The sequence below is a fragment of the Neofelis nebulosa genome, chromosome 2 (assembly GCF_028018385.1).
Source record: "Neofelis nebulosa isolate mNeoNeb1 chromosome 2, mNeoNeb1.pri, whole genome shotgun sequence".
Lineage (NCBI taxonomy): Eukaryota > Metazoa > Chordata > Mammalia > Carnivora > Felidae > Neofelis > Neofelis nebulosa.
The window spans coordinates 128,680,345-128,708,304 of NC_080783.1; the positions used below are offsets into that span (position 1 = coordinate 128,680,345).

A 27,960-nucleotide genomic window follows, 5' to 3' on the forward strand; every position below is an offset into this window, starting at 1 on the left:
AGCAGGGTCTGCATCGCCTTATTAGTTTGTTAGAAATACAGACTCTCAGGTTCTCCACCCTAGGCCTCTTGATTCAGAAATTGTATGTTAACAAGATCCCCAGATTATCCATATGCACATTAAAATTTGAAAATGGCATGGTTACTTCTGAATGAGCTGGGGGGAAAAAAAAAGGATTGACTGAGGTCCCTATCTGTGATGACCTCTCCAAATTGCGGACTCCCACACTTGAGACTGGTGTCCAGCATAAGGGGCCCTCTTTCTTTGTATCTGTCTCTCCTCCATCCCTTAAGCATAAAGGGGAAAAGGGAGAGAAAGAACCTGGAACATGGGGTCTAAGGAAAGTTAGTATAGGATATGGGGGATGGCGTGGGAAGAGTATGTGTTCCTCAGGGATACTTATACAAAATAAAATGAGGGAATTCCCTTGATAATTACTGAATATGGATGATGGGTATATGGGAGTTCATTATACTATTTTCCCTACTTTTGTGTATGTTTGAAATTTTTCAAAATTAAGAAATAGATGTGATTTCAAAGAAGATGTGTGTGATAGCTTCCAAGATGGCCCCTAATGAGCCTCTCCTGGTATCCATGCCTTTGTGTGGTCTTCTTTCATACTGAATCAAGCCTGGTCCATGTGACCAAGGTGGAGATAACAGGTGTGACCTTGGAGATCCAGGTCATTGTGACTTCTGCCTTGCTCTCTCTTGGATCTCTAGCTCTAAAGGAAGTCAACTACCATGCTGTGAGGGCACTCAAGCAGTCTTGTGGCGAGGCCTTTATGGAGAGGAGCCAAGGCCTCCTGCCATCAGTCAGCTGCAAGGGTGAGCCATGTAAGCAAGCCTCTGTGGAGTTGACTCTCTAGCCCCAGTCAAGCCTTCCAGTGACTGTACCTCCACCTGACATATGATTGCAACAGCATGGGAGACCTGCATGCCATCATTGCCTGCCAAGCAGTATCTGAATCTCTGATGAACAGAAGCCATGACAGACAATAAATGCATATTGTTGTAGTAAGCCACTGAGTTTTGGGGTAATTTGTTAAGCGGTAATAGAGTACTGATGCAATGTCATTTCAATACTTCCTCCTCCCTGAATACTCTCCCCACCTTATCACTGATGTCTCAAATGAACAGGGAAAGATCTTTCACACTATGCATAAGGTTAACATGCTAATGCCCCTTGAAGAGATAATACGTTCACTTAAATTCAACCTAAAACATATGTGACAGATATAAATTCTTTCTTTTTAAAACTCTTAGCAGGCTAATGTATTGAGACATTAATTTCAGTCTCGTTCCTGCTGTTGTAAGAAACTAGAAAGAATAAAAAGGTAATTTCTCCCTCAGGGTCTACCATCCCAAGAAACAGCTACAGTCTTGAGTTATAAAAGGTTTAAGCTCTTCTGACATCTCCCTCACTCCATGCCCAACCCCCAACACCAAACACTGGTTAACAGCTTCTTGGTGTTTCAGGGACCATCCGAAAGAAGACCCCCCACCCTCCTCACTGTCCCCACTCCCCCTCCCGGCTTTATCTTGAGGATTAGGTCACAGAGAAACGATGTTGGAATTGCTCCGTAAGAGGAGGGGAAAGAGCTGGTACTGGTTCAGGAAGAGGGCAAGTGGCCAGGCCTGAGGGATGAACGACTTCCCCCCAGGCGGGGAAAGGTTTTGGAGGTTCCAAAAGTGGAAACCTATTCCTGGCTTGTATGAAATCTGTGTGTGTGTGTGTGTGTGTGTGCGCGCGCGCGCCCGTCAGGGGTGCAGTAGGGATCGCTTCATGGGTAGCCTGGGAAAGTGGGATCCCGGGGCCTGGACATACACCAAAGACCACCACTCCTTTACCTCCCTGGCTTGCAGGCTGTGGAAATGTATCCTTCAGTGGTTACCCCAAGGGTCGTGGAATAATAGCAAGACTGAAACGAACACAAAAACAAGGCTCTTCCCCCCAAAGCTTCCCCCCCCCAAATATTGAGACTTCACAGCCCTAGAGAAGTGGGGAACCTCAGAACGTGACTAATGAATTTCCCGCCAACACTGACAGGCGGGCGCTCAGCCAGATTTCTTTAATTTGTAGGATTAAAAGACAAGTGACGCTTCCTGCCCCGGAGTCAGTTGCCGCGGATTCATTCCAGCTAGACCTAGTTTCCCTAGGAGAGATTTCGGTAGGTAGAAGCTTGGGGGCTGTGCAGAGAATGGAAGAAGGTGGAGGAAGTCAGAGAGGGGCTAGGGGCCAGGGTCCCTTCCTGACAGTTTCCGTCCTCAGGTCCCCGCCCGGACCCCCTTCCGAGAAAGAACGACCTGGCGCGCGGCCGCCTGTCCGGCTCCGACACAAACACACGCACGTGCGCCCCGCCCCCGCCGCGCGCACGCGCCCCGAGGCTCCGGCGACGGGCGCGCGCGCGGTGCTCGCTGCCCCCACGCCGCTCCCTCGGCTCGGATCGCGGCGTCTCCAGGTCCCCGCACCGCTCCACGCGGGACCCGCGGAGCCGGAGGCGGCGGCCGTGGTCGGTGGGCTCTGGCGGGCACGGCGGTCGAGGCGGCGGCGCGGCAGAGCGGAGCCCGGCGAGTCCCCGGGAGGCGATGTGGCCGGGCGCGGGCGCCTGCGTAAGGCGGGCGCCGCGACAGGCCGGCCGGTGAGGCGCCGGGGGAGGCCGCGACGGAGCTCCCGGACCCGCCATGGGCTGAGACACGTCCTTGCCGAGCAGGTGCAGTGACCAGCGGTCCCGGGGGGAGCCCGCCCCCACAGGCCCCGGGAACCCTCAGCCCTGTCGGTAGGCGCCCTACCCAACCGGTGCCCTGTTGACCTTCCCTCGGCTCCTCCCCAGAGGCCCCGCTGACCCTGCTGTCAAACCCGCTGCAACCCCTGTGAAACCAACAGCTCCTAACAATCCCGGGCATACCCCGCATCCTACACTCCTGTGACCCCAACCCGGTAGGCCCGTGTGCTCACCTCCTCCTCTGCCCAGTATTTTGAGCCCATTGCCTGCACAGCACTTGGGAACTACCCAGCATCTCTTTCTCTCTTCTAGCCCAGCGTTGGGGTGGAGGGGAAGGAGGGGGGGAGGGAGGAGGAAGGGTCCTTCCCTTCAGAGGCGCTAATGACCACAAACCCAGGCTGTCTCTCTGAAGCCTGTAGTCAAAGTGAGCTTTCCTTCCTTATCCCACCAGAACATGCCTGGGTGACTCCCTCCCAGATCTTGCTGGTGGCCTTCCTCGCCCTTCCCAGTGACACTATGCAACCCCAGCGTGACCCGCGAGGCCTCTGGCTCCTGCTGCTGTCCTTGTTCCTGCTCCTCTTTGAGGTGGCCAGGGCCGCCCGTCCTGTGGTTAGCTGCCCTGCTGCCTGCCTGTGCGCCAGCAACATCCTCAGTTGCTCCAAGCAGCAGCTGCCCAACGTGCCCCACTCCTTACCCAGCTACACCGCACTGTTAGACCTCAGCCACAACAACCTGAGTCGCCTGCGGGCGGAGTGGACGCCCACACGCCTGATCCACCTGCAGTCCCTGCTGCTGAGCCACAACCACCTGAACTTCATCTCCTCGGAGGCCTTTTCCCCAGTGCCCAACCTGCGCTACCTGGACCTCTCCTCCAACCAGCTCCGTACACTGGACGAGTTCCTGTTCAGTGAACTACAAGCGCTGGAGGTGCTGCTGCTCTACAATAACCATATTATGGCAGTGGACCGCTGCGCCTTCGACGACATGACCCAGCTGCAGAAACTCTACTTGAGCCAGAACCAGATTTCCCGCTTCCCTCTGGAGCTGGTTAAGGAAGGAGCCAAGCTACCCAAACTAACACTCCTGGATCTCTCCTCCAACAAGCTGAAGAACTTGCCATTGCCCGACCTGCAGAAGCTGCCGGCATGGGTCAAGAACGGGCTGTACCTGCACAACAACCCCCTGCACTGTGACTGTGAGCTCTACCAGCTCTTTTCGCACTGGCAGTACCGGCAGCTGAGCTCCGTGATGGACTTTCAGGAGGACCTGTACTGTATGAGCTCCAAAAAGCTGCACAATGTCTTCAACCTGAGTTTCCTCAACTGCAGCGAGTACAAGGAGCGTGCCTGGGAAGCCCACTTGGGTGACACCTTGACCATCAAGTGTGACACCAAGCAGCAGGGCATGACCAAGGTGTGGGTGACGCCAAGCAATGAACGGGTGCTAGATGAGGTGGCCAACAGCACAGTGACCGTGTCCAAGGACGGCAGTCTTCATTTCCAGCAGGTGCAGGTTGAGGATGGGGGTGTGTACACCTGCTACGCCATGGGGGAGGCTTTCAACGAGACACTGTCTGTGGAGTTGAAAGTGTATAATTTCACCTTGCACGGACACCACGACACCCTCAACACAGCCTATACCACCCTAGTGGGCTGTATCCTCAGTGTGGTCCTGGTCCTCATATACCTGTACCTAACCCCTTGCCGATGCTGGTGCCGGGGTGTCGAGAAACCATCCAGCCATCAAGGAGACAGCCTCAGCTCTTCCATGCTTAGTACCACACCCAATCACGATCCTATGGCCGGTGGGGACAAGGATGATGGTTTTGACCGGCGGGTGGCTTTCCTGGAGCCTGCTGGCCCCGGGCAGGGTCAAAATGGCAAGCTGAAGCCAGGCAACACCCTGCCAGTGCCCGAGGCAACAGGCAAGGGCCAGCGGAGGATGTCGGATCCAGAATCGGTCAGCTCGGTCTTCTCTGATACACCCATTGTGGTGTGAGCAGGATGGGTTGGTGGGGAGATTCTGCCCCAGGAGAGGTAATGCACCCCTGAAGGATATGAGGGGATGGAAGAGAGGGCTGGCTGCCCAAGGGAGTGGGTTCCCCCTGACCGTGAGAGAATTGGTCACGGGTACAATAGCTGGCATAGACCTCAACCAGGGTGTGGCTGCCACGATTTTCAAATATGGATATGTCAAATCCTTAGGCAAGTGCTACACCCTTACCCAAAGCCCTGGGAATTCTCAGTGTGGTGGAGGAAGAGGAGCATGTCTGAGTTGGGTGGGAATGAGGTAGGGGCGGGGGGAAGAGCAGATTCCCGAAACTTTTTTGAGGTCATCCCTAGCTCCTTAAAAGAGAATCATTTGGGGGAAAAAAATTTTTTTTTCTATCTCTGCCCACCCACACCTGCGGTGTTGTGTGTGCTGGGGGTTGGGGGGGATCTTCCATAGGAGCCACACTGGGGAAGAGCTGTAGTATCTTCTTTGGCCAGGAAGTCACACTTCACAGCTGGGGAAATTGGAAACCTTTGGGAAAGTGAGTCAGGAAAAGGCTGAGGCCTCAATCAGTAATGCTCCCCAAAGCTATTGTGAGGTTTCCCACTAATGCCTCTCTTTCCCGATGAGTCCTGGATGGATGGATCTTTGCAGGAGCCTGGCCTGTTGCCTGTCAGATATGGCAACAATGTGAGAGGTGGTATCTGTCCCTTGTCCCGGAACCAGTGGCACAGAGGGATACAGCATGAACGGAGGGGGCCTGCATCACAGCATACGTGCCATCACAAAACTTGTAGATGGGGGATAAGCTCCAGATTTGCTAATTCCCCGGTTGGTGAAACCCTTGATTATCATTTGGTTCCCAGCACCTGTGTGTCAGACCAGGGTGGGGGCTGCCGGAGGCAGAGCTTTCATGGGTGCCTGCCACAGACGTGGGATATGGGGCTGCCTCACACTAGGCGGAGGAGGGTAAATCAGCCTCTATTATGTAGCATCCAGCTGGACGTACCTGATTTCGTGTTTGCCGTCTCTTCTCTCAGGCTTCTTAGCAAGTTCAGGTGGGATTGAGTTTTCCCTAATACGCTGCTCTGCAACGGGAGGAATCCTGGAAAGTCTGGCCCCAGCTGGGCTAGACTGTGCTTGGGCATGGAGGGAACCAGTTATGTATTTTCTCTGTGTTGACAAAGCAGCCTCTCTTAGATCTCACCCTGCTGCAGAGCCAAAGCACGGGATTTCATTATCCGAGGGGTTGGAATTCTGCCCCAGAATGGCAAGGCGGAGTGCAGCTTAGAGTTCTGCCCCTCTCCACAAGGTTCTAGGCAGCCTTGTAACAGACAGTGGCACTGAACTCTCAGAAGGAAAGTTCTGCCACCTCCATCCCTCTCAGCCAGAGGTCTGTGCAGTTGTGGTGGTCAGGCCAGAGGAACTTAAGAACAGGCCCAACATTCCATTCCATCCAAGGCTGCAGAATACTTTGGGTCTGGAGATGACTGCGCCCCTTGACTATACTGCAGGCCCTGGGAGATGGGTGCTCTGAGCTTTGGCAAGGGGACCAGCAGGGCACAGGTGAAAATGTCCTCTGATGTTGGTCTTTTTCAGTGTCTTCCCTTCTCCCAACCAAGTTCCCTGTCCATTGGAAGTTCTCCAGATCTTCTAGCTTTCTGACCTGCTTTTTAGGTTCCAAGAGGTGTCATCGACCTGTGGGTGAGGGCTGCTTGCTAGGAGGGCCTGACTCCTGCTGCCTGTTGGGATTGGGAAAGGGGACCGGAACGCAACATCTTCCCCTTGTCTGTGCCTGGGATGTCAAGACTGCTGTCCATCCTTTAATTAGTAACCTCGTTTGTTGGGAGAGGTGCAGCCTTTCCCTCAAGTACTTGCATGCTCCTAGGTATGCACGCTTATAGGTACGCATGCACACCAGCACCTTGACTTCCACCAGGACAGTGATTCTTCAGTCCCCACTAACGTCCCCTGTCAGAGTGGGTTCCGCCTATGCTCACAGCTTCATGCACACAGCTTTTGTATCCCATAGGAGAGACAGTGACTGCGCCAGGCTCCCCAAATACCAACTCTTGTACTTTTAATTTCTGAACTCCCTGAAGCTTTACCCACATCTCCCTGGCACCAAATAACTTCTCTGTAAAGGCTGGGGTTAGGAGAACCACAGGTCAGGGCACCTGGGGAGAAGGGCCCATGAGGAGCTAGCTGGGTCTTCAGACCCCTCCGAAACCTTCCTTGGATGAAAGTCCATGTATGTGAGAAATAAATGTATAACTAGGTCAATGACAGACCCAGAAGGAAACTGGCAGGGGAGCAAGCAGCTAGAAGTTGTTCTCCCTGTGTTAACTGCCCCGGAAAGACAGGCGCGTGAAGGAAAACTTGTCTGGTTATGTTCCAGAGACTTCTGGGGATTTTGTTAATGGAGCTATAGGAACCAGGCATCCCTCCTCTGACTTATTAGGGAACCTGGGAAAATTTCATCTCCATGCTGCAATTTCCCGCTAGGCACCACCTAGGGCTCTGAAAATCTTTAAAACTCAAATGAAATTGGCCTTCTAGAGCATTCTGAGTTCCTGAGGACTAAGAGGGCCATTCTCTTCATAAGTCCTACCCAGTTTAGGGACCGGGAAAAGGCCCCTCATGAGGCCCTGTATCCCTACTGTGTCCACTAGGTAGGCCCCTCGTTTGAAAGACTGGTAGATGTGCCTAGCTGCCCCACCAAGAGATTGAACCGATTAGCCTCTTCCCATGGTTTCAGTTGATAGAACCCAAAGGCAGCTTTCTACTTGGGGGATTAGGTATTCAGTATATATGAGCTCACTAGAACCTTGTGTAGGAAACTGCCAGGTCTGGTTGTAAGAAAAGGCTGAGAAATCACTTCCTCCCTTCCCCCCACCCTGCACCCATAAACGAGACATGTCTCCCAGGAAGCAGCTGTCCCTGGAGACAGAATATGACAGGGCTCTACAATCTGTCTATGTGATTATTTGTGATCTTTTTTCTTTGCTTGTATTTATGGGGCTCCTAGGAAGGGGCCAGGAGAGAGTACACTCAGCTGGGGACAGTAAAGCCGACTGATACCAATTTTCTGTGTGTTCTTTCCTCTGTACTTCCTCGTAGTCCTGCTGGCAAAGCAAGTAGGCCTCCCAGTCCAGGATCCTATCCCTCCCACTTATGTACAATCCAGGCTGGCAGACCTTGGAGCCTCTGGGCTCTGACACTAGACTATGATCATTAAACCTGGCTTGAGTCTCTGTTCTGGCATAGTCTGACTGCTTTATTTATCTTTTCAGCCTGTGGGTGGGGCTTTCTCTACCTCAGAAGTATGTGGCCTAAGTAAGGAGAGGTATTTAAATGCTATTATAAAGGCAAGGGTAGAATCCACATCCAGGCATGAAAATAGACCAGGGTCAACAAACTCCTTCTGTAAAGAGCCAGATAGTAAATACGTTAGGCTTTGCAGGCCATACACTCTGTGTTACAACTACTTAGTTGGGCCATTGTGATAGGAAGGCAGCCATAGACAGTACATAAACTAATGACTGTGGCTCTGTTCTAGTAAAAATTTATTTACAGACATTGAAATTTGAATTTCACATAATTTTAACATGGCTTTTGAGTTTTTTCAGCCATTTAAAAATGTTAAAACTCTTATTAGCTCACAGACCATACAAAACCCAGCAGTGGCTTGATTTTGGCCAGCAGACCATAGTTTCCCAACCTGATAGGATTCTCAAAAGAAATGCCACTGACCAGCAGGAGAGAGTTTAGAAATTCCTTTACCTGGGACTACAGCCTATAGATAATGAAGTCTTCCTAGATCCCTGGGGAGGAGGGCTGCCTCCCCAGAGTTTTCTTAAAAGTCTGGATGAAGCCTACTAACTGTGCGATGGAAAACACTTGGACTAGATTAGAAGAATTGGTGGAAAGCAGCTCAGTTTCAGTATTTTGATTATTACCTGTATTTTTGCATGCTGTAAATGGTAACTAAGTTCGGCTAAAAGTATATTCATCGAATGGGCAAGTTAATATTCACAGATAGTTTAGCGTGTCCTGGGCATTGCATACAACAGAGAAATGCAACCCCCAGGTTCTTGGTACAGACACAGTCTATCAGGATTCTACTGGACTGGATTCTACTGGATTCTACTAAACTCTGAACAGGCAAATTCTTTGGGTACTCTCTGGGTAATTCTGGAAGGGGATTGTTGGGGTAGATTCCAAAAGGGGAGAGGAGATGGTATAAAGAAGAAAGAAAGGAATTTGAATCATTACCTAATTTCCTATATTGATAAAATCTTGGCCAGAGGGCAGCCCTCCGCTGTCTGGAAAGTTGTTTTGTTTTCTTCATGAGGAACAACCAAAGTGGTGAAGGGATGGAGACACCTCACTCCAGCTACATCAGACAAATCAGGGCTGGCAGTCAGCGCAATGGCAGATGTTGATGCCAGAGTGCCCCCACAGTCTACATTTAAATAGCATTTTTTCATCTTTTCAAAGCAGTTTTTGCTGTGGCTGAGGTTGGCCAAGAAGGGGACGCTGGTAAAGGGAACAGGTCTGGGAAGACTGCTGGGAGTTCTCCCCTCTGTCATGGCCTGTGCCAAGCCCTGTCTCTGAGCCTGCAAAGTTGTGGTGCTCCCTTCTCCTACCTCCCAAGGCCATGGCTGCACCTCAGCCCCATACCCCCATCCCCAAACCACAAGAAGTTCACTAAGATTCTGGCCAAGACGTGCAATTTTGTCTACCGTGTCTTGTAGCACTCAGCTCCTCTTAGGTGGCATTTCAGCGGAGTGGTGGAGGCTAACAGGACAGTTGCCTTGTGGAACAGAAGTAGAAAGTTCAGTTGCGTTGGCCAGCCTACTCTCCTTTCCATTTGACCTCTCACCTCTTTCCCTTCTGCAGTTGTAGTTCTTGTAGCACTTACCGTGTCTCCCAGGAAGCCACCGTGAAGCTCCTTTCCTCATCCACAATGTAGAAAAGGCTCAGGCCTATGCAGTAGGAAGGTTGGCTTTTCTGGTCTGGCTACAGTGAGCCTGTGCCAGATGCGTCCTTTCCTGGGGCTTGAGAGAGGAAGGCTAATGCAGCCGCTTCATCAAGCCCCTTCATCAGGCTTATACACTGTCAGGTAGGAAATACCAAGTGGCAAAGATACTTAGATCTGCCCTGAGGCCTTCTAGTCTGTGTCAGTGTGGTTACTGTCCCACACATAGAGGGCGTGGAACCACAGTCTGAGAACCATTTTTCTGTGAGCCAGGACACAGAGCCTTGCAGGGAGCCTTCCAGGCACCCTACAGCACTGGCATGCATAAGGTGAGAGTCATTGGCCCCAAAGTTAGGGGTGTGTATATGCACGTGTGTGTGTGTACGCAAGTAGGCACACAGGGAGGGAGGGGGAAGCACTGTAGCTGGACAGAACTAGGTGCTGCTTTTCCCTCACCTCCCACTGGTCCCTCACTTGGCCAGTTTGCTTTGGGTGGGGTCTAGCTAGAAAGGCCCAGCTCAGTCCTGAGCCCGGTGAGATAACTCACAACCTGCTTTAAAGAGATGGGTGCTGGGGGCCCCTCATGTATACTCAGTGGGACAAAGAGCTGAATCCTCTGGTACCACAGAATGGCCTGAAGTAGCTATTTAATCTGCTTTTAGCAGGGGTTAAAAAAAAATCATCTGGGAAATTCTGACAATAGCGGGTAGATTAAAAACTGGAACTCTTATTCCCTACACATTGGTGACTAGCCAAGCCTTCTGGGTGGATATCTAGGGGGAAGGCTTCTTACTGGATGTAATTTGGGTCTGCTTTAAGCTTAGCCCAGTGCTGGGGACTGTCTACTTCAAAACACCCACCAGGGCAGTTCTGGGGCTCTGTCCTCCTGTATGTCACCTATATCTGCTCTGTGCCTGTGCTGGTGAGAACTGCTCAGGCTATGCCCACAACACCTGACTAGTGTCTCACTGCTGGATCCCAGGATAGAAAAAAAACAATTGAGATAAAAAACTGAATACTGGAGCCTCTGCACTGCTGTTGTTCCTGCCTCTCTCTGTGCACTCCCAGCAGACTGCTGGCAGTTCTCAAATGGAATGGAAAGTATCCTTCCCCTAATTTGACATTTAAATAGAACTGCTGTCATGGGTGTGTGTGTGTGTGTGTGTGTGTGTGTTTTAATTCCAATAAAGTCCTTTGAGGAGGGGACTGTGATCCTACTCCAAGAGCCTGTAATGAGGAAAGAGAAAAAACCTGCGAACAAGCTAGGGGCCGCGTGTCAGCTCTACATCTCCAGTGCCAGGCCTGAGGGCCTGAGGCGGGCCTTGCTCAGCCTGGGGCTACAGGGGAAACCAGAGAGGGTGGCGGTGTTGTGTCCCTTACTATTGCTCCTGCCTCCCTGGCTTGCCTGCTCCACTTTTCCCTCAGAAGTGCAGAATTAGGTAGGAGAGATTCAGACAGACCAGTTCCAGGAACTTCAGGTTGGATGAGGGAACAACTGCACTGATTTCCGGATTTACACCAGCCCCATGCCTTGAAACTAGCAGCACTTAGGGCTGGCTTTGCTGGGCTTGGTGGCTTTCCTGACAGGAGTGGATGAGAGCTGACCTTTCATCTAGAAGGAAGAAATGTGTGTGTGCTCTCGGGATGGCTGACGACACAAGCTGCCAGGGACTTGGGTCCTCTAAGCATCTTAGCCGTAACTGTTTATCGCCTCCCTATAAAAGAAGCATCAAACCCAGAGCCAGGTTGAATGAAAGAGTCAAGGACAAGAACATACTATCACCTGTTTACATTTAATACTTTGGACTTTCCAATGCCTGTTAACATGCATTTTCTCATCAAACCCTCACAACATCCCTGTGAGGTAGGTCAAACAGTAAGTGATTTGCCCACAGCCACACCAGTGTTAGGAGCTGAGCAAATGTAGAGTGCAGCCCTCCTGGTTCCCAGGTCAATGTGCTTTTTACTGCATGATACACAGGCTCTTAGGTCAACCGGATACAGGAAGAGTAGAGCACTACCCCAGAAGCCTCCCTGCTCCCTAAGGTTGCAAAGGGCCACCAGAAATGCTGAGATTGGGGCATCAGGACCAGGGGTGTCCTCTGGAAGTTAAGACAGATAACAGAAGGAAGAACAGGAGTACTGGAGGTTCAGGGTCAACAACGGCCACTGCCACTCTCAGCAGAGCCTACGCTGTGTTCCCGTCTTGATCTTTGTCAGGTGAAAAGGCCTTAGTAATATACCCAGAGGAAGCTCGAGGCCCACTCCCAAAGGAAAGCAGCCTCAAGCCATGGTTAGGAAGTGAGACTCTGACCACCCCCTCCCCATTCCATTACACTCTAGCTGCCCAGAAGGAGGGGGAAGGTGAGGGCTGGCTGACTCAGCCTACAAGTGCCTAGAGCCCTGGAGCTGAAAGGCCCCAGCACTGTGCAGCTAATGATTATTGTTAACTCTGAACAGGCCTTGGCACAGCAGCCAGCTGGCTCAGGGAAGATGCCTAGATCTCCCACAGTGAGGTTTGAAAAACAAGACCCAGAGCAGCCATGCACGGGGGTGGAAGGGTGGAGACAATGAGAAAGAAGGGACAGGCCGGTGTCAGGGACTGGGACGGGCAGTCTGCCCTGTGAGATGCTAGGAAGAGGAGAAACAGGCTGGCAAGGGGCGGCGGCCTACCTTTGATGCAGCTGAACAGCCAAGAAGGTGAGGCTGGAAGAATTAATTCCCCAAGACACAGGGCTCCTGCCATTCAACACCAACCCCAGCTCTGGTGGGGCTCAAGGGGAGTGGTTACGGGAAAGATGGGGGCTGGGGGAGGGGGTCTGAACCCAGACTGGTAATCCTGTTACCATTTGGATTTGGTTACAAAAAACATCTACATTTCTAATGTCCTCAAGGTTGAGTTTAAAATATCATATTTGGAATCAAGTCTTAGTGAGCCTGATATGCAAATTTGTGCAAATGACATGCTTTTTTTTTTTTTTTTTTTTTTTTTTTTTTTAATTTGAGCACCCTGGCTTTTTTAAAAAAAGACAGTACAGGCTGACTACTAGCAGCTTTCCCTAGCCAGGGAACAAGGGCAAAAGGGCAGACATTCGCTTCTTCCCCCAAGGCCTCTGCCTCATTGCTGAGGAGCCCAGCTAATATCCCAGATGGGGAGATAAAGAGAGGTGGGGGAAACAGAGGGTGTGGGGAGGAGGAAACACACAAGCAGGAGGCATATGTAGCAGGCAGCTACCTCTTCCCAGCTGGAGGAAGAGTGCCCTGGCACTGAGGTCTAATGGTTGTCCAGCTGCTGGCCCAGGATGTGAGGGCAGGTGGTGATGGGATTCAGAGAAGGGGGCAGAAGTCCCCCCACAACCTGGCCAACCGGGAAGAAGGGCTCCTCCTGGTGACCTACTCCCTATACTGCAGTCAGGCTAAGCAGAAGACCACCTGTGCCCTCCTCTCGGCCCTGTGCCCTTGCCCTCCAGGCCTCCTGGTCAGATAGGTGACAGCTGGCGCCCCTTCCTCCTGCAGAATATAAATGACTTCCCCCTTCCTCCGAGGGCTGGGAATAGACATCAGCTGGCACAGCCCACGCAAACTGCCGGCTGTCAGCCCGCCTGCCCGCCCGCCCACCAGCCCCCGCACCACCTGGGAGGAGGCAACACCTCAGGCAGGCTCAGGCTTTATGGCGCTGCCTGCCTGGCTCGCAGAAGCTGGTGAACCTCACCGGCCCTGTCACCCTGCTGTAGACAGGATGGGACTCCCAGCACTGGCTGTGACAGGGGGAGAGGAGATGGAGTCCCTGATCCAAGTGACACTAGGGAAGAATGCCCCAGGAACCATCTTCTCCAAGTTCAGACCACATTGGGTAGTTTGAGAGAGAAGAGCAGACAATGAGACAGGTATAATCACCCTCTGAACAGCACAGACCCCCTTTAGATGCTCTGGGTCTGGAGAGCTCCTGGAGATGCCATCTGACCCAATGAGATCCACTCAGAGGATGCTTGTGCCCTCGCAGTCCCAATTCCTGGACTGTTAAATCATACCAACCTCCTTGCTTCCGAGCCACCCAGACAGGAAGGTCTTACATCTTAGGAAGACCTGGGACATCTAAATTATTGCCATCTAGGAACGCCTGCCCTGCTCCTGGGACCTGGAGCTCCAGCCCCTATACCCAGGCCTCCCAGAGTATCCCCTGAGCTGTCTTTACTTGCCTCAACATCAGCTTTTCTGGCTTAGCCGTCTTCAGTCCTTGTCATGATCTATGGAGGTCCCATCTCTGCGACCAAGCCAGATCACAGTTAACCAGTCCGGCATCCAGCCCTCACCACTGAGAATGGTCTGGGGAACTAGCTTCACTTTAGAACAAGGAGGGGTCTCTACAGGGAAGAGGGCCCAGCCCTTTTTTGCCAACTGGCAACAAACTCAGCCCCCTCCTAGACCAAACAGCTGGCAAGAGACTGCAACTGAGAAAAGCTTAGCTGAGAAAGGGACCAGGGAGACTGTTTTCCCTAGATCAGAAAAGCCCTACCCCTCTTCCTTAGCTCTTAGTTTGTTCTAAAAGTTTCAGAATACCTACATAAAGCTATGTGCTAAGGCAAGAATGTGAGCCCTAGGAAGGGCTGAACATGAGAAGCTCAGGACTACTTTGCCACTGAGAACACATGTCGGGGAAGGTGCAAACCCATGACATGCAGCCCTCAAGCCCAGATTCTGAGGTGGGCTAAAGGAAGTTCTTAACTGAGCTAAGACGCCCAGCCAGGAGCCATAGGCTTGGTTAGGCCAATGCCCTTCTGCTCCTTCAAAAGCTTTAAAGTGACTTTAGTGCCTTTACTGTCTTGGAGTTCAAAAGAGCCTCACATGGGACCCTTCTTTCCACAGTGCCTGACCTTCTGTGCCCTAGTCCAGGAGCCAAATTGGCACAGATTCCTGGAAGGCCACAAAGACAGACCTGTCCCTTCAGAGGGATGAGAGAATAACAAATGTATGAATCACATCCTGAGTCTGCTTAGTGGTCCAGCCACCGTTCCAGAGCGGGGAGAGTGTTCTGTGACATCAACTTGACAGACACTGAATATTGGGAGATTGTTTAGAAACTCACCCATGACACAGATATGGAAACTGAGGTCCTGAGGCATGTGACTTGCCTAAGGTTGCACATTAGAACCTACAGGAACCATAACCCATGGGCTGTCTCCACACTGCTGTCTCCAACAGACCCAAAGAGCCACTGTGCTCATTCATAAGTTACTGTAACCCAACTCTCCATCAGGAGCACAGGCAAGAAATGACTGCCAGCACCATCACCACCGCCGCCCAACACTTCTGTGTCCCATCAAGAGTGGAGGCTTCAGGACCAAGCCCCCCCCCCTCCCATCACCTTCCACTTGTACCCAGTATATTTCCCCATTTGGGCCCCCTGAATCGTCGTCAGCAATAGCAGTTTGGGTTTCTGTGGCCCCTGGCCCAGCTAAGAAGTATGAAAATCCTACCACTTCTGAAGTGGATCCCTTGAAGGTCACCAGAGGAAACATTTAAGTCCAAGGCAAGTGTCCCCCTACATTCAAAGTTCAGAGGAACTTACATTTCCATTTTCTTCTTTGGCAAGTAGGAGCTGGAGATCTGGTGCATGATCACCAGGGCTGGATAGAGGGGCAGTGCCAGGCACAGGTACCAGGCTGCACCTTTGATCTGGGCCTGGAACCACACTGAGTGCATGCCTAGGAACACCGTTCCTGTAGCCATCAGGTAGACCACCAGTCCACAAGTCAGATGGTAGAGCTTGAGGCGAGCCACCCTTGAGACTCTGGCTGCTCGAGGACAGAGGAGGCAGAGCCCACATAGTGCCTGACCACTAGTGGCCAGCAGGGTCAGAGTGCCTACCCAGCTGTGCCAGGACACCAGGTGGGGCAGCTCACTGCGGGTCCTGCTGGAGATGATGAAGCCCAGGCCCAGGGCTGCACAGAGGATGGCTAGGGTCTGCCCTGCCCAGTGGAGTCGGATCCGAGCCTTTCGGGAGCAGAAGAAGAATGGGGAGTGCTCAGGCGAGAAGAGCAGGATGGCCTCAGCCATGCAGAGGCAGAACTGTGAACACAGGAGAGGGCCCATGAGCCTCAGGCCAGCTTGGAGGCCTAAGAAAAAAGGGGTGCTCTCATACATCCAAACAGGGAGTACAAAGGGTGGAGGCCAAAGAACTCCCACCAGGACCTCCTGCATCACAGGTCAGGATTTCTGGGCACAATGGAGAATCAACACTCGAGTGGAAGTTTTATCACTCAGGCTGACATCCATGCCCTACCTCCTCCTCCTCCTCCACAGGCAATGATTCCCACTTCTTGACCAATATTAAGCAAATCTTTAGCAAGTTCCTGAACTTTGAGGGGGTAGGGGTGTTAGGGGGGGAGGGGTGATTGGACAACACCCCTTCTACTTCCTCCTTTCAGACCCTAGGGGAGAAAGATACATTTTCCATACTCTCCCAACCCCCTTCAACCACTTGATACTAACTACAGCCCGGCCCTCCATGTCTCCCAATCATAGGTTGCAGGGAAAGATGGGGCCCTTGCTCTTTCCCCCACCTCTCTGAGCCTCAGAAAGGCTGCACGCCTTCCGAAGGCTGGATGCTTCCCTACGGGCATATTCTAACGAAATCAGCTGCAGAAAAGAAGCCCAAACTCACCGCCAAGGCCATGAATACAGGGTGCCAGGAGAAAAGACCTAAGAATCAAAGAGAACAGACTGACGGCTGGGCACCATTGTTTCTGCCCCTGTGGCTGGCTGGAGCCCAAAAAATCTGGCTATAGGGGAAAGGTCAGTGTACTATCCCCAGCTCCAATCACGAATCAGGAGCTCCGTGCAAAGTGGAGCAGTCAAGGGGCCTTACGATGACCAACTAAGGGGACAAATATACATCAATTTGGCTTGTGTTCCCCATTCGGCACCTCGCAGCTGTCAGCCCAGTCCTAGAATGGACCTTGGTCTTCTTTGCTTGTATTCCCCATGAGGGTCTCTGCTTCTGATGAGCTGAGGTCAGTTCAGTGTCTGCCTCTCCACCCCAGCACCCAGAGTCGGATCCTTCCAGGACCCACCTCCCGGGGACCCGCCCCACCACGCCCTTACTGCCCCTCCACAGTACGCCTCCCCCCACCACTGCGGGGGTCCCCAAGCCAGTTCTCCGAGCGCTCCAGGCGCCGCTCCTCCAGCATCCCGGCTCCGCCCCCTTTCCTGGCCCCGCCCCGCCTTGCACACTCACTGGTTCCCGGCCGGGACAGCACAGTCAGAAAGATGGTGAAGCCCAAAGCCACCAGGTGCGCCAAGATCCCACTGCCTCTCCGCAGCCAGCGGGTCAGTCTCGGCTCCCTCGCTGGAGCGGGAACCAGACCTACCTCCACGGGCTTCATGGCCGGGCCGGCGCACACTCACAGCTGCTAGAGCGCGTCTTCCGGGTTTGCGATCGCGGAGGCGGCCGCGACGGCGGGAGAGGCCCCTCCCCGGGCCGCCGCCGGCAGTACGGTGGACTCGCCCACAGCGCCCTCTGTGGGCTGGGGGGAAAGCGCGTCGGCCCTAGGGAGCCCTGGGGGCAGAAGGGGACCCGACAGCAGGCGACCAGCCTGGTTTCTTCGGTCAACCTCATTTGCACCTTTCTGTCCACAAGGACTTACGCCTCAAGTAGCCTGTGGAAATTACACGTATGGTAACTGATTCCACCCAAACCCCAATCACAAACTTCGTACACTGAACCAAGAGTGTGAGACCAGTGGTTTGAACAGTCTTCTAGAAACACTGGATTTCTCCACCTGTCTACACCCTCCTGCCATCCCTTCTTCTGGCTTGTTAAGGGAATAAGAGTCTTTTCCGCCTAAAAGCAAAGAGACCGAAAGGACAAGGCCAAAAAATAGTGCCCTGTGCCTGGTGAGTTCAGGTTTGAGGACCAAAGGAGGGACATGCACTAGTCTCCAGTGAGATAAAGGGAAGAACTAGGGCACACGCAGCCCTTCCCACCTCCACACCATCTGTTCAGTCCTGGGGAGCCAGGTGATCCTGAGGGACCAGGTCCTCCCACATTCCTGCTGCCTCCCACACCAGAAGATCTGTAAGTGATCATACCCTTCCCCTTCTTGCCTCCAAAAAGGTGTGGTTCACCGTAAGGAGACCTACCTGGGAGAGACCCTATCCCTTCCTGAAGGGCAAACCCACAGGCTACGGACAGAGACCAAAACAGGCTGTCCCGCAGAAATCACGGACATCCTTAGAGCAGTTACCAACTCAATTCGAGCTCCCCGAGTGGTTGAGAAAATAAGGCTGCTAGTGAGAGGCGGGAAGGGCAGGAACAGCTGGAGACTGAGGCAATAATTCAGAGATGGGATGGAGGCCCAGGACTGGATGGAGGCTGAAAGACTGGAGAAGGGCCCTAGCTGACTCCCACAGAGGTTCAGGGCAAAGACCTGAGAGTAGAGCCGGAGGTGTGGCTCCCCACCCCGTCAAGTTTCCCTTGATGACTGGAATCATCTCTGGGGTAAAGACTCTGGCTAGCCTTGCTCCCTCAGAGCTACATGCCTCATCATCTTATCTGAAGAGAAGACTGCCCCCAAGACACAAACCCCAGCCATTTCCACATTGTTTAAAAGGACAAAAATATAAGAGCTAAGAGACTTCTGCAGGCAAGAGATGGGAGCTGGAGTCTGGCTGCCCATCATCTTGGCCTCTTGGGGTGCGGATGGGGACAGCAAGGACACTCATTTTATTACATCTTTTTCCTTCCTTTTCTACGTTTCTGTTTTTACATTTTCTTAGCAGCAACAGAACAGGGAGACAGTCTTGAGGTATTTTAAAGAGTTTTTTTTTTTCTTAAAAAAAATAATATAAAGTTATAAAAAGCGGCAGCAGCCTGGGGCCCGGATCTGGAGGGGAGGAGGTGCTGGCGGCTCCATCGCAGTGGGCAGGCACTTTCTTGTTAATGGGCTTTAGACTGCAGGAAGACAAGAGGCAAGAGACACGGTCAGGCTGGGGGGCCTAGCAGGCCTCCTACCCGTGCACTGTGTGGACCATTGGAGCTAAAGCTTGCTTTTCTCCTGCTGGGCTGGTGAGGGAAGCCGGGTGAAGGGTGAAGGGAGAGATGAATGCCAGCCCAACAGGGACAGCCTGAAAACACCCATGTACACATGCACACACGTGTGGGGCACTGCCCCAAACCCTTTCATATGGGTGCCAGAGGATTTGGTACACGTCTGGCCCGTGCCTGAACCGGAAGGGCATCCCCTGTCTCACCGCCAGTAAGTCCTCCTGGCTGAGATCAAATGGATATAGCCCATATAATGCTACTCCAGGGCTGCCATCAGAAGAGGCACATAAACCTGGCTGCTGGCTTTACCAGAAACCCTGGAAAACTCGCCTAGCCCCTGAAAACCCGGAAGTGGGCACATGTGCAAGGTGGGCACATATACGTATGTGGACCTTGGGTGGTGTTCCTGCCCTTGCATGCCCTGATGCCCAGAGGCAGAACCAAAGAACTGGATCAGCCTGCCCACCCTGCTGCCCAGCATGTCGGGTCACAGCTTGGCAACCCAGACTCCACCCCATTGCCCAAACCTTTCCCATCAGAGTTCATGGAATCCAACTGCCTTTCCTTCAGGGGACAGAGGTAGCTCTAGTTCCTGGTGTGAAGGCCACAGCCAATTCAGAAAGTGGCCCTTTGATTAAAACAGAAGCAGGTGTCGGGGCAGGGGAGAGGTAGCATCTCTTTAGCTCAAGGGAGAGGGCTGGAGATAAAGGGAGGCCCATCAAACAAAAGCTAGGTTACCTTTCGAAGAGCTGACCTACCTCTCCCTAGAGAAGATGGCCCAGGAACTGTCTCAATTTCCTCTTTCATCCCTTCCCTACACAAACATTTACTTAGCACCTTCTCTGTGTCAGGTCCCCACTGTGTATTCTACCCTCGTCCATCCTGACTTTTCCCTGCCCATGCTCTTCAGGGAGCTGGGCTGGTACCTTCAGTGTAGAACACTTCTCCTCAAAGGCCATGGCTGGACCCGGCTTCTTGCGGCGCACAGAACAGGCCGCATCAGCAGGGGCGCCAGCCTGGCAGTGCTTGGCCTTCACTGGCCGGCAGTAAGTGGCCAGGTTTTTCCGCTTCTTGGCTACCTCCTCCTCAGAGAGGCAAGTGGTTGGCAGGGCCTTGGCTGGGTGTCCAGCCGCTCCCCGGTTGTCCAGCTGAGAAGCCTTGACTGGAGTAGGGGGCTGATGAGGGGAACCCCGACAGTCCAGGGGCCCTGCCCGCTTCACTCTTGGCCCCACTGTCCCATTAAGCCCCATGCCCAGGGCGGTTTTAGTCTTGGCCGAGAGGCCCCGGCAGCCAGAGGGTTTGCCTTTTCCAGGGGGATCCAGGATGCAGGTCCGTTTGAAAGTAGTGGGGCCTGGTGATAACTTTCGCTTTCGAGAAGGGGCCTCCACCTCAGCCCCATCCTTGCCTTTGGACGACTTGCTGGCCTTCGAAGGCGGGAGTTTGCTGAAGGATGGGGATGGCGTGTTGGCAGGCAGTGGTGAGGTGATGGCCTGGCTCCCGCCCATGCACTCCGCCTGGCTGCAGGCAGCTGCCACACTGGGGGAGCCTGCAGGGTAGCTGGGGACAAGGCCGTCCTTGGCGGGGGGTGTGGAGGCTGGGCAGGCGGGTCTGAGGGGTGGGCCTGGAAGGCGGGGGCAGCTGCCAGTAGAGGATGGGCTCAGGGGAGCAGCGAGTGCGGAGCTGACAAGGTGGGATGGAGGCTCAGCCGCCGGTGGGATCTTCCTGCAGCAGAGAGAGAGCTCCACTGAGATGCCAAGCAAACAAGAGGCCCTCCCTTCCGACATACACCAGTCTCTCCGCCCCACCTAGAGATGGCCCACAGAAACCCGGCCTTGCTGCCATCTGCTGGGAGACACTGGAACTGAGGGTTAGGAAGACAGCACAGGGATAAGCAGGAATGAACTAGTATACACACCCATTAAGAACCTCATTTCAAATCGCAGTTTGGACATCCCCTATCCCTAGTCACCCAAGAGGTACTGGAAGTAATGGCTAAGAGTCGGGATTCCCTCCCAGACCGCCCACCCATGCCCTGCCTTAGCCCAGCTTCAGGCTGCCAAGTTTCCCCGCCTCCTGTTCGTTCTATCTGGGGTCTTCCCGACAAACGCCGAACCACATCCATAGGTATGTGAGAAGAATTAGGGCTTCTGAAGCTCACGTATGTCTGGGGCTTGAGGTCTAGGGAGGGAAGTTCTGGGCCTGAGAGACTCACTTCCACATGTGTGAGCTGAGGTGCCGCTCCAGCATGGAGCTCAGTGCTGAGCAGAACCGGTCCAGCCGGCGGCTAAACACGTAGCATCCTGGACTCACCAGCCGGCTCCCAAACGTGCAGAACTAGAGGCAGAAGGAAGGTCCGTGGTTAGCGGGGCCTGGGAGGCAGGGAGGGCTCCTGTACAAAGGATCTGACCTCCTCCCCACACTGTGGGCCAGGAGGGCTGGGCCACCCCCCACCCCAGGTCCCTGCCCCAGGTCCTTACCGCCTGTGGCCGCGGGGGCCGGGTTGCATAATGGCAGTCAGGGGGGAGGTGGAGGTCCTCAGATGTCCCCTCCTCCTCACTCTCCTCGCTGGAGGCCTGGGCCCCACCCCGGGGCAGGGGAAAGGGGAACAGGCCTGGGTCCCCATCACCACCACAGGGGCCTTCATCATCCAACTCACTCTCAGAGGAGGCCCGGGACCTGGAAGGGCCAAAGGGGATGTGAGGGCGATGAGACTGAGACAGGAGTGGGTCGGGGTGGGGGTGTCCCTGAACCACCAGGGCAGACACCCTGCTGGGCAATCAGACAAAGAGGAAGGAGGACAGGAAGGGAGGGAACAACAGAGCTCACATTGTAAGAGCCGGAAAGGTCAGGGGCCACAGCTCCCAAGGGATCCTCTCCCCAGCCCCTTCACTTCCCAGGCCCTGCCTCCTGGGGGGTAGGGGGGTGGGTGGGGAATCTGCTCCAGATTCGCCTCCTCCAGAAAATCTTCTGAGCTTAACTGCACCCAGCTCTGGTCAGCCCAGTCAATTCTCTCAACCCCCTTCTTGCATGAGCCTGTCTGTGAGCTGAGCCTGTTTCGCGTCTGCCCCCTGTGTTACAGGCAGAGATGCATGTGTCTCCTTCCGGCAAGGCAGGCTCTCTCAGGGCTCCAGCGCAGCCTCTGCACACGAAGGGGCCAGTGAATGAATACAGTAGGACTGCCTCACCCAGGACCCTGACCCTTTCGGTTCCCCAGTTACAAGTTTTGGCCTGTCAGAAGCAGCTGGGAAAATGTTTTTATCCCAGGTACTGTAACTGGCAAGCTACACAGAGGGAGAGGTACTACGGTATGCTTGGTTAGAAGCAGGTAGTCCCCTACTTCCACACCACTGCTGGGGGCCCCCAGGTATCCCCCCAGCTCAGGGCAGAGTGAGACTCCCTGGGTCAATCTCCCGGGGTCCCTGATGGTTTCAGACCAAGTGTCCCCAGATGGGGGACTGGATCCTGGACTTACCTGGGCAGTGCACAGTATGGGTAGGTCTGCTTGGCGCGAGCAGAGAAGGTGCTGCTGGGGGCGGCTGCTGCCACAACCTGGACTGAAGAGAGGGGCTCCTGGGAGGGGCGCTCAAGAGTGGGCTCCTTGCGCCCTGGGCTCTTCTCCTTGGGAGACTCCCCTTTGCGAGAGTTGGCCTTCAGTTCTGCCACTAGCACGTCAAAGTCCTTGGCTCGGCCCTGGACCTCCCGGCGCTGGTGCACTGAGTGGATCTAGAATAGGGTGAAGGGTGGGGAGGGGGTGTGAGCTGAGCAGGAGTAAGAGGCAGCAGTGTGCTCTAGCCTGGGCAAGTGGAGAAGGGGGCTGTGAGTATGTTTGTGGGTGTATTTGTGTGTCTTTGTTTCACTCCCCCAAAGGACCAGAACCTTCCATTGGAGTGGGGCAATCTGGAAGCCACCCCTACCTACTGTTCCACCGTGGGCCCACTGAGAACAGCCTCCTCTCCCCTTGCTTCACTGGGGCTTTACTCCCACCCTCTGAGCTGGATCTTGGCTAACGCTGTGGTTTCTCTCCTTGCCCAGGACCTGTGTGTGTGCTGTCCCTCACGGTGCGGTGGGACTGGGATTACCTTGCAGGTTAGCAGGCGGGTACAGATCTTTTTGGTCTCTGGGTTTATTACCCCACACTGCCTGTTGAGGTCGCACTCCTTCCCTGTGGGGAAAACAGTTCCTGTGAACCCCAGGGCCATTTCCCATGGAAAGGCCTAGGGAGAGCTGGGCCTGAGACACAAGAGCCTCCAGCGGTCAAGTCCAGGGCTGCGGCCTCCCAGAGAAACGCCTCCCAGCACCAGCAGCTCCCTGCTGGGCGAAAGAACTATCCCCATCCCCATGCCCAGCCCAGGCCCTCCTTTTAGCAATGCCAAGTCCAAAACAGGGCAACACATATCAAGAAACAAAAGCAGCCACAGGTATGTGGGATGCCAGAGAAACCAGCTGTGGGAGCGATCGGGTGCCCTGGATCTAGGTGAGAAAAGAGCTAAAGGTCAATAGCCCAGGGTGATGCCCTGCTTGGGCATAAGCTCCCTTAGCCTTGATCAGGAAACCTGGGCTGGAGAGAGGCTTCCTAGAAAGCAAGGAGTTTAAGCACGTGTCCACATCAAGGGGTGACCATGGGCTCCCGTACCCTGCAACCAGTGATGGCCGGGCCCACTCGTTCCTGACCCCTTTCCTGACCCCTCAGGTCCAAGGACAAAGCAGTCCAAAAGGGTTCCCACTCTACCTTCCTGACCCCCAAGATCATGACTACTTACGAGCCATCTTCCGGTGGGTTTTGGGGGGCAGTCTGGCCCCACCAGGCTCCTTTTCAGCGGGGCTGCCTTCAGCCCGGTGACTGGGGCCCTCGCTGGGGGTCATCTCGATGCTCTCTCTCCCAGGAGGTTCTTTAGAAGGGGTTGCCATGGGGGTTTTTCCAGGGGAGTCCTTGGTGAGGCCGCCAGGCTGGCTGAGGAAAGCAGAGGGCGGGGCCACCCTGATTCCGTGTCCATCGGGCTTCGGGAGACTGGACATCTTCTCCAGATTCACCACAGGCACGAAAAGGCTACATATGGAGAGAGGGTGTGGGCTGGGGGGCAGGGGGGCTGGGCCTGGGCCCTGGACTCTAGCCCAGAGCCATCTCCTTCCCAGCCCTGGAATTTGGGTGGGCTCCAGCAGGGGTGCAGAACATGGGAAAAGGGGACCCCATATTCCTTGGAACATATGGAAGGGAGCGGCAGAGAGAGCTGGCTGCCTCCTGCTGTGAGCAGTGCCCACGGCCCCACAGCTGCCTGCATTTGTGTTAATCCCTCCCTGGGCTAGGGTCAGGGTCAAGGCTGGTCTCAGGGAGTCTCCAGCCTCTCCTTACCAGAGGTTGTCCTTCTGTGTCTTATCAGGAGGCTGGTGGCCACGGCTCCGGGACCCCTGGCCCTTCTCCCTGGAGGTTTTGGTGGAACCTGGGGCCCTACAAGCTGGGCCCTGCCCATTCACTACATGGCATTTTTGAGAGCTGGCAGGGGCTGGAGGTGGGGGTGGGGCCCGGGCGTAAAGCTTGCTGAGGGGCCCATGTCTTCTTTCTGTCACCAGGAGGTGGAGAGAGTAATCGAGGTGAGTGGTATCAACTGCCTCCTTCCCCAACCTCCTAGCCCTGCTCATGGACTCACAATACAAACTCTGGACTTTCCCAAGACTAGATTTTAAATTTGCCATCTTCCCACCTGAATCTGAGCCTTCAAGACTCAAAAATTCTAGGATCCAGTTTCTTGAACCTTTTAGCTCTTCCTCTAATTCCACCAGATGCTAGAATTTTGCTCAAACAATCACCCTGACCCGCCACAATCCTCTGAAACCGCCCCCAGGACCTTCTGATCCCCAGCGCCTTCCCCTATTACCCACGTGACCTCCCAACTGACCCTGTCCTCAGAGTTCTGTGCTCCACCTTCCCCTGTTCCCTCTATCTCCTCCCTAGGGCGCCCCTCACCGCAGTGCTTCTGGAAAGCTTGAGGCTTCACCACTTGGCTGCAGTGGTTACACACAACCAAATAGAAGTCGTCATGGGCAGGGCAGTGCCCGAAGATGGACATGTCTGCAATGACAGAAGTCCTTATCACTGGGGCTGGGGATCCCAGGGTTTCCCTGTAAGATCAGAGAGCACTCCTACCCCCACTCAGAAGATACCCTCCCCACCCCCACCCCCGCAGCCCCCCATCTGCCCCAGGTCCCAGCCCTAATGTGTGTCAACTCCCACCTTCTTTAATGAGGGTCATGGCATCCAACTTCTTTGTGTTTTTGTTACTCTCCTCCAACTCAGCCCCTGGAGGAGAAACACAGCTCAGAAGGCCCACCCCTACCCCAGAAGCCCCAACTCCTACCCAACCAGCACTGGCAGCCAAGCAGTAGGAAGCCCACACCCCCTAACAAGCTCCTGGTGCTCAGGACCACTTGGAGAAGCTTTCAGTGGGTCATTTTCAAGCACCCATTCTTCCTTTACCTGCTACTTCTGCAATGATCTAATTCCATTAGAAGGGATCCTGGCACCTTTCCTATGGACCCTTCACTCCAAGGTGCAAGTCAGGGTTCCACTGCTGACTAGCTGAGTGATTGTGGGTAAATATGATCTCCTTCTGGGCTTGCTTCCCCATTTAAATGAGAAACAATCCTTAGCATATTTTACTATACCCTTCTTGAGATTTCTTAGATGGGTCCTTTCTGCTACTCTGTGCCATACCAAACATATAGTCTCTTAGGACTCCATCCCCATGAATGCAATTTTGTTCCACTTGGGTTACCATGGCACTGACAAAGTTACACCCAGCTTCTCAGGTCCTGCATTGACAGGATGGTCACAGAGCACAGAAACTGCTGTATTGGGGGTCCTATGGCATCTTCAAAGTCCCCTTGGTCAGCTATGCAAGCCCCTCCCCTCTTTAGGAGGGCTTTGGGCAAGGGTTGCCCTTGTACCTCAGTTTCTGGGTTGATGACAAAAACATCTTAGCTGTGCAAGGCAGCTCTTTCCCCCATCCCCCTACCTCACTCCTCTCCCCTCCCCTTCTCTACGCCCCCTCCCTGTCCCTTGGAAAAAAAAAAATCAATTCTGAGTCACCAAACCCGTCTGATTCCATTTCCGGTTCTCAAAGCACCCAGACCCTGACAATGGCCCCATCCTTGCCCACCCAGCATGGGGCAGTCCTGGGGTAGCCTGGGCTTCCACTTAGATGTGCTTCTAACGCCTACTAATAGATTTGCCCCTTTCTAGGATGAGAAGATCGCTGACAGTCTTACATAATCTCCAGATATGAGGGGTAGTGGGTTAGGCATGCAAGAGACAAGGGGCAGCTCCCACTCTTAAGTCCGTTTAAATGCAGTGATGGGCAGAACTGAGCTGGGAGTCGGATATCTCAGAGGAGAACAAGTGTCATCAGAGACCGCTCCATGCGGTCTCCTCCTCCACCTCTTCTCACTTGCAAACTTCTTCAGGGCTGTGATGCCTGCTGTCACCCCAAAGGCCACGAGGCCAGGTGCCCCCTGGGGCCCAGGAGACAAAGATCAGCAGAAGGGGCTGTCAGCCCCCTTACTAAAGGCACTCAGGGGCCTAGAGAAGGTGGGGGTCAGGGGAGAGAGCCAAGAGGGAGGGCAAGAGGCCCGGGAAAGGACTGAGGGTTGCAGGCAGAGAGGGATGGATGGACGAAAGGAGGGAGGAAGGGAGGATGGATTGATGGATGGACCGACGAACTAATGCGGAGGGGGCGGGGGGGGGGGTGGTCCAGTAGCACTGTAACCGGCAGGCAAACGCCGAGGAGGAGCAGGAGGTGTGGGGCAGAAGGCGAAAGAACAAGGGGGGTTGGGAGGGGGGCACAGAAGTGGGGTGCGTGGGAAACACGTGGAGAGGACTGTTGCGGACGGGGAAAGCCCTAGGCAGGTGCAGGAGGGGCGGAAGCTAGAGGACAGCAGGCGAAGAGAAAGATAAAGGCAAGCAGATGTGGGGGCAGGTACTGGGCACCGGCAGAAGCAGAGGTGGGCAGGGTGGGCTGCGGGCTGTGAGCCGGCGCTAGGACCCGGAGGCGCGAAGGTGACGGAGCAGGCGGGCACTAGGACCCGGCGGGTCCTTTGTTTGGGGGGCCGGGGAGCCGGACGGCGGCTCCCGTCGGCGGCTCCCCTCTGCTGGCGGGGGCCCGGAGAGGGGGAGGGGAGACAGTGATGGGGTCCCCGGACTCTAGGGGAGCTTCACTCACCGTCGGCCGCGGGCAGGTCGGCCCGTTCCACCCACGAGCTCCAGCTCTGTCCCGCGAAGTCATCGAGACTCGGCACCCGCCGCTCCAGAGCGGCCATTGCTGCCGCCGCGCGTTCACGCACCGCCATCACCGCCGCGGACGCGCGCCCGCCCCGGCGCCACCGCCGCGCGGCCCCCTCCCCCCAAGCCCCGCCGCGGGCACGCCTCCCCTCTCCCTCCCACCTTTCCAGCTCACTCTTTGCGCAAGCGCAGCACAGGTTGCCTGCCCCTCACTCTCCCTCCCGCGTAGCCTTCTGGGAAATGTAGTCTTGGAGGGCGTGCTGTTGCCTACCGTGCTTGCTGCAAAAGCCCCTGCAAAATGCACAAATGCGGGGGGCAAAGAGACCAAAGCCCCAGGACCTCCTCTCCTAACCCTTGTGCATACATTCTTTGTGCTACCAGCCCACTCTTCCAAGCTCACTGCATACACACCTTAGCCCCAAACCTCTCTCTGCCCAAGACGCCCCTCTAAGCCGTGTCTCCGCCAGCTGGCTGGCGCCCCTTCCCGGGCTGGCGGTCAAGAAGCGACTTCGCTCCCCAGTAGATCGAATAGGGTAGGTGCAGGGAGGTGGGCGCTGTGAATCAGAAGGGCAAGGGGAGGGAGTCTGTAGGATGCGCTGAAGGACACAAGGGTTGGAGTGGGGGGGGGGGGGGCGGGGGAGGGTCCTCGTCTACCGTGTTGTGCTTCATCTGTGGGAAACCCACGCTGCCCTGATGCAGGGCAGAGGGTTGGAGTGGCGTTGTCTGGGTTTGGAAGGACCTAGATGGGCTGATCAAGATCACCTGTCAGGATGACAGAAGGCTATCTCCGAGCCAGAGCCAGCCCCGGAACTGGGGTGGCCCCGAGGCTGCTGGTGTTTGCGGCATCTCTGCTGATCCTTCTCTCCTCCTGAGAACTGCGATCGATACCCTGTGCCGCCTCTTCCCAAACCCTGGCTGGACCCCGACTCCATCCATCACTTTGG

General features: G+C 54.6%; 3 protein-coding genes across 8 annotated transcripts; 1 reads left to right on the forward strand and 2 right to left on the reverse strand.

Moving 5' to 3' along the window:
* Positions 1-2,387: 2,387 nt before the first annotated feature.
* On the forward strand, positions 2,388-7,976 carry AMIGO1 (adhesion molecule with Ig like domain 1). 2 transcript variants are annotated; one of them, XM_058716286.1, is made up of 2 exons: positions 2,388-2,779; positions 3,177-7,976. In XM_058716286.1, the coding sequence occupies exon 2, from the start codon at positions 3,242-3,244 to the stop codon at positions 4,721-4,723; it is 1,482 nt and encodes a 493-aa protein (XP_058572269.1). In that variant the 5' UTR covers positions 2,388-2,779; positions 3,177-3,241; the 3' UTR covers positions 4,724-7,976. The 2 variants fall into 2 exon arrangements, with proteins under 2 accessions (XP_058572269.1, XP_058572268.1); XM_058716285.1 differs by having other exon boundaries at positions 2,388-2,713.
* A 3,496-nt stretch (positions 7,977-11,472) lies between these two features.
* LOC131504241 (probable transmembrane reductase CYB561D1) lies at positions 11,473-18,397 on the reverse strand. Of its 2 annotated transcripts, XM_058716294.1 has the most exons (3): positions 16,936-18,397; positions 16,363-16,400; positions 11,473-15,767 (listed from the first exon to the last, which is right to left on the reverse strand). In XM_058716294.1, exons 1-3 carry the CDS (start codon positions 17,081-17,083, stop codon positions 15,264-15,266), a joined length of 690 nt encoding a protein of 229 aa, XP_058572277.1. In that variant the 5' UTR covers positions 17,084-18,397; the 3' UTR covers positions 11,473-15,263. The 2 variants fall into 2 exon arrangements, with proteins under 2 accessions (XP_058572277.1, XP_058572278.1); XM_058716295.1 differs by lacking the exon at positions 16,363-16,400 and having other exon boundaries at positions 17,069-18,397.
* Positions 18,398-18,500: 103 nt separating this feature from the next.
* ATXN7L2 (ataxin 7 like 2) lies at positions 18,501-27,145 on the reverse strand. Of its 4 annotated transcripts, none has more exons than XR_009257871.1 (11): positions 26,958-27,144; positions 24,974-25,039; positions 24,707-24,811; positions 24,095-24,302; positions 23,505-23,791; positions 22,824-22,906; positions 22,217-22,467; positions 21,222-21,420; positions 20,957-21,078; positions 19,503-20,466; positions 18,501-18,651 (listed from the first exon to the last, which is right to left on the reverse strand). XR_009257871.1 is itself a non-coding variant. In XM_058716280.1 (11 exons), exons 1-11 carry the CDS (start codon positions 27,082-27,084, stop codon positions 18,637-18,639), a joined length of 2,259 nt encoding a protein of 752 aa, XP_058572263.1. In that variant the 5' UTR covers positions 27,085-27,143; the 3' UTR covers positions 18,501-18,636. The 4 variants fall into 4 exon arrangements, 3 of the variants coding, with proteins under 3 accessions (XP_058572263.1, XP_058572264.1, XP_058572262.1); XM_058716280.1 differs by having other exon boundaries at positions 19,671-20,466; positions 26,958-27,143; XM_058716281.1 differs by having other exon boundaries at positions 18,501-20,466; positions 23,505-23,695; positions 26,958-27,145.
* Between the last annotated feature and the right edge of the window lie 815 nt (positions 27,146-27,960).

Excerpts from the sequence above, each read along its gene's own strand:
- AMIGO1 (XM_058716286.1), top strand. The coding sequence starts at position 3,242 with ATGCAACCCCAGCGTGACCCGCGAGGCCTCTGGCTCCTGCTGCTGTCC.
- LOC131504241 (XM_058716294.1), bottom strand. The coding sequence starts at position 17,083 with ATGAAGCCCGTGGAGGTAGGTCTGGTTCCCGCTCCAGCGAGGGAGCCG. Across the intron at positions 16,401-16,935 it reads GCTGTCCCGGCCGGGAACCA|GTCTTTTCTCCTGGCACCCT; the intron begins GTGAGTGTGCAA and ends TTTGATTCTTAG. Across the intron at positions 15,768-16,362 it reads CTGTATTCATGGCCTTGGCG|TTCTGCCTCTGCATGGCTGA; the intron begins GTGAGTTTGGGC and ends CTGTGTTCACAG.
- ATXN7L2 (XM_058716279.1), bottom strand. The coding sequence starts at position 27,084 with ATGGCGGTGCGTGAACGCGCGGCGGCAGCAATGGCCGCTCTGGAGCGG. Across the intron at positions 24,812-24,973 it reads CATGACCCTCATTAAAGAAG|ACATGTCCATCTTCGGGCAC; the intron begins GTGGGAGTTGAC and ends CTGTCATTGCAG. Across the intron at positions 22,468-22,823 it reads CCCGCCTGCTAACCTGCAAG|ATCCACTCAGTGCACCAGCG; the intron begins GTAATCCCAGTC and ends ACCCTATTCTAG.